Raw genomic sequence first — 3,835 nt, forward strand, 5'->3', positions numbered from 1 at the left:
GTCGAAAAGCAGCCAGCCCGAGCACGACGTCGATTACCTCTACGGCCAGGTGTCCATCGACAAGGCTTTCGTCGACTGGAGCGGCAACTGCGGCAACCTGTCCACGGCGGCTGGCGCCTTCGCCATCCATGCCGGCTTGGTCGATCCCGCGCGGATTCCCGAGAACGGTACCTGCGTGGTGCGCATCTGGCAGGCCAATATCCACAAAACCATCATCGCCCATGTGCCGGTCACTGATGGCCAGGTGCAGGAAACCGGCGACTTCGAGCTGGACGGCGTGACCTTTCCGGCGGCGGAGATCGTGCTGGAATTCCTCGACCCGTCCGACGATGGCGAGGAGGGCGGCTCGATGTTCCCCACCGGCAACCTGGTGGACGACCTGGAAGTGCCGGGCATCGGCAGCTTCAAGGCGACCATGATCACCGCCGGCATCCCGACCGTGTTCGTCAATGCCGAGGACATCGGCTATCGGGGCACCGAGCTGCGCGAGGATATCAATGGCGATCCGGCGCAACTGGCGCGCTTCGAGCAGATCCGCATCGCTGGTGCGCTGCGCATGGGGCTGATCAAGACGGCCGAGGAGGCTGCGACACGTCAGCACACCCCGAAGATCGCCTTCGTCAGTCCGCCCAAGGACTACCGCACCTCCAGTGGCAAGGCGGTGAAGGCCGGCGAGGTCGATCTGCTGGTGCGCGCGCTGTCCATGGGCAAGCTGCACCACGCAATGATGGGTACCTGCGCGGTGGCCATCGGCACAGCGGCGGCGATTCCCGGCACGCTGGTCAACCTGGCTGCAGGCGGCGGCGAGCGCGAGGCGGTGCGTTTCGGTCATCCGTCCGGCACCTTGCGTGTCGGTGCGCAGGCCAAGATGGTCGATGGTCAGTGGACGGTGACCAAGGCGGTGATGAGCCGCAGTGCGAGGATTCTGATGGAAGGCTGGGTGCGCGTGCCTGCTGAAAGCTTCTAGGCCCTGAATGAGAAAAGGCTCGAAGTGTCGAGCCTTTTCCCTTGGTAAACATGTGCTTGCAGCGGTTATTTGAGGCGCCTTTCAACACCTTTTTCCACCAGGATCTTGGCGGAGATTTCCTCTACCGAGAAATGCGTGGAGTTGATGAAGGCGATGTTTTCACGGCGGAACAGGTTCTCCACCTCGCGCACTTCGAACTCGCACTGGGCGAAGCTGGCGTAGCGGCTGTTGGGCTTGCGCTCGTGGCGGATGGCGGTGAGACGATCCGGGTCGATGGTCAGGCCGAACAGCTTGTCGCGGTGCTTTTTCAGCGAGTCGGGCAGTTGCAGGCGCTCCATGTCGTCTTCGGTCAGCGGGTAGTTGGCGGCGCGGATGCCGTACTGCATCGCCATGTACAGGCAGGTGGGCGTTTTGCCGCAGCGCGAGACGCCTACCAGGATCAGATCGGCCTTGTCGTAATAATGGGTGCGCGCGCCGTCGTCATTGTCCAGGGCAAAGTTCACCGCCTCGATGCGCTCCATGTAGTTGGAGTGCTGGCCAATGGAGTGCGACTTGCCGACGGAATAGGAGGAGTGCGAACTCAACTCCTGTTCCAGGGGCGAGAGAAAGGTGGAGAAGATATCGATCATGAAACCATTTGCGGTATCGAGGATCGCACGAATATCGCGATTGACGATGGTGTCGAAGATGATCGGGCGTGCACCGTCCCTTTCGGCGGCAGCATCGATTTGTTGTACCATGGCGCGCGCTTTATCGACGCTGTCGATATAAGGACGCGTAAGTTTGGTGAACTGAATATTCTCGAACTGCGCGAGCAGGCTCTGGCCCAGGGTTTCGGCCGTGATGCCGGTGCCGTCGGAGATGAAGAAAGCGGTTCGTTTCATTTGCGCCAAAGGCCTTAAGCTGAGATCGATTCTTGGCTATGATAGGCCGCGTTTTTCGCCGGGCCCATGGGGTTCAGGCATTGTTACTTATTCAAGGGCACGGCCACAATCTTGCGGCAGTTCGTCGCCAGAGCATCCAGCCCCCCGAGAATTTGTGCAAAGGCTTGCGAGCTAGAGCCATGCAAGGCAAACGACCAACGGGAGTAACAGCCGAAGGCTGGCCCGGAGGGCGAGCGCCAGCGAGTAAAAGCAGGCGAGTAAGCGGAGTGTGCTGTAGCACATGAGCATTACGAGCCTGCTTTTAACGCAGCAGGGCCGACGCGCAGCTGGCTTTACGCAAATTCTGAGCTTTTCCAACATCTTAGTGGAGAGATCACCTTGGTAGAGTACGTAGTTTCCCTCGATAAGCTCGGCGTCCACGATGTAGAGCATGTGGGGGGCAAAAACGCATCCCTCGGCGAGATGATCAGCAACCTGGCCGGCGCCGGCGTCTCGGTTCCCGGCGGTTTCGCCACTACGGCTCAGGCCTACCGCGACTTCCTCGAGCAGAGCGGCCTGAATGCCCAGATCCATGCGGCCCTCGACGCGCTCGACGTCGACGACGTCAACGCCCTGGCCAAGACCGGTGCGCAGATTCGCCAGTGGGTCATGGAAGCCGACTTCCCGGCCGAGCTGGACAAGCAGATTCGCGAAGCCTTCGCCACCATGAGCGCCGGCAACGACAACATGGCCGTGGCCGTGCGTTCCTCCGCCACCGCCGAAGACCTGCCGGACGCTTCCTTCGCCGGCCAGCAGGAAACCTTCCTCAACATCCGCGGCGTGGACAACGTGATCCGCGCCACCAAGGAAGTCTTCGCCTCCCTGTTCAACGACCGTGCCATCGCCTACCGCGTGCACCAGGGCTTCGACCACAAGCTGGTCGCCCTGTCCGCCGGCGTGCAGCGCATGGTGCGTTCGGAAACCGGCACCGCCGGCGTGATGTTCACCCTCGACACCGAGTCCGGCTTCCGTGACGTGGTGTTCATCACCGGCGCCTACGGCCTCGGCGAGACCGTGGTGCAGGGCGCAGTCAATCCCGACGAGTTCTACGTGCACAAACCGACCCTGGAAGCGGGTCGCCCGGCGATCCTGCGTCGCAACCTGGGCAGCAAGGCGATCAAGATGGTCTACGGCGACGAGGCCAAGGCCGGTCGTTCGGTCAAGACCGTGGAAGTCGAGCGCGCCGAGCGTGCGCGCTTCTGCATCAGCGACGCCGAGGTCAGCGAGCTGGCCAAGCAGGCGCTGATCATCGAGAAACACTACGGCCGCCCGATGGACATCGAGTGGGCCAAGGACGGTGACGACGGCAAGCTGTACATCGTGCAGGCGCGTCCGGAAACCGTGAAGAGCCGCTCCAGCGCCACCGTGATGGAGCGCTACCTGCTGAAAGAGAAGGGCATCGTGCTGGTGGAAGGCCGCGCCATCGGTCAGCGCATCGGCGCCGGCAAGGTGCGGGTGATCCACGACGTGTCCGAGATGGACAAGGTGCAGCCGGGCGACGTGCTGGTCTCCGACATGACCGACCCGGACTGGGAACCGGTGATGAAGCGCGCCAGCGCCATCGTCACCAACCGCGGCGGTCGTACCTGCCACGCGGCGATCATCGCTCGTGAGCTGGGCATCCCGGCGGTGGTCGGCTGTGGCAACGCCACCAGCGTGCTGAAGGACGGCCAGGGCGTGACCGTTTCCTGCGCCGAAGGCGACACCGGTTTCATCTTCGAGGGCGAGCTGGGCTTCGACATTCGCAAGAACTCGGTCGACGCCATGCCTGAGCTGCCGTTCAAGATCATGATGAACGTCGGCAACCCGGATCGCGCCTTCGACTTCGCCCAGCTGCCGAACGAAGGCGTGGGCCTGGCCCGCCTGGAGTTCATCATCAACCGCATGATTGGCGTGCACCCGAAGGCGCTGCTGAACTTCGCCAGCCTGCCGCCGGAGATCAAGG

The 3,835-nt window shown here is 62.6% G+C and overlaps 3 protein-coding genes across 3 annotated transcripts; 2 read left to right on the forward strand and 1 right to left on the reverse strand.

The window, feature by feature from the left end:
- Positions 1–49: 49 nt before the first annotated feature.
- LOC120859857 (2-methyl-aconitate isomerase-like) lies at positions 50–967 on the forward strand (the record flags this gene model as incomplete). Its single annotated transcript, XM_040235787.1, has 1 exon — positions 50–967. A coding segment is annotated over one exon (918 nt), but the record flags the coding sequence as incomplete, so codon positions are not given.
- A 65-nt stretch (positions 968–1,032) lies between these two features.
- On the reverse strand, positions 1,033–1,851 carry LOC120859858 (putative phosphoenolpyruvate synthase regulatory protein). The gene has a single exon (XM_040235788.1). It carries the CDS (start codon positions 1,849–1,851, stop codon positions 1,033–1,035), a length of 819 nt encoding a protein of 272 aa, XP_040091722.1.
- A 462-nt stretch (positions 1,852–2,313) lies between these two features.
- On the forward strand, positions 2,314–3,821 carry LOC120859859 (phosphoenolpyruvate synthase; the record flags this gene model as incomplete). The annotated part of the gene is made up of 1 exon (XM_040235789.1): positions 2,314–3,821. A coding segment is annotated over exon 1 (1,508 nt), but the record flags the coding sequence as incomplete, so codon positions are not given.
- Between the last annotated feature and the right edge of the window lie 14 nt (positions 3,822–3,835).

The sequence above is a fragment of the Oryx dammah genome, unplaced genomic scaffold (assembly GCF_014754425.2).
Source record: "Oryx dammah isolate SB20612 unplaced genomic scaffold, SCBI_Odam_1.1 HiC_scaffold_3662, whole genome shotgun sequence".
Lineage (NCBI taxonomy): Eukaryota > Metazoa > Chordata > Mammalia > Artiodactyla > Bovidae > Oryx > Oryx dammah.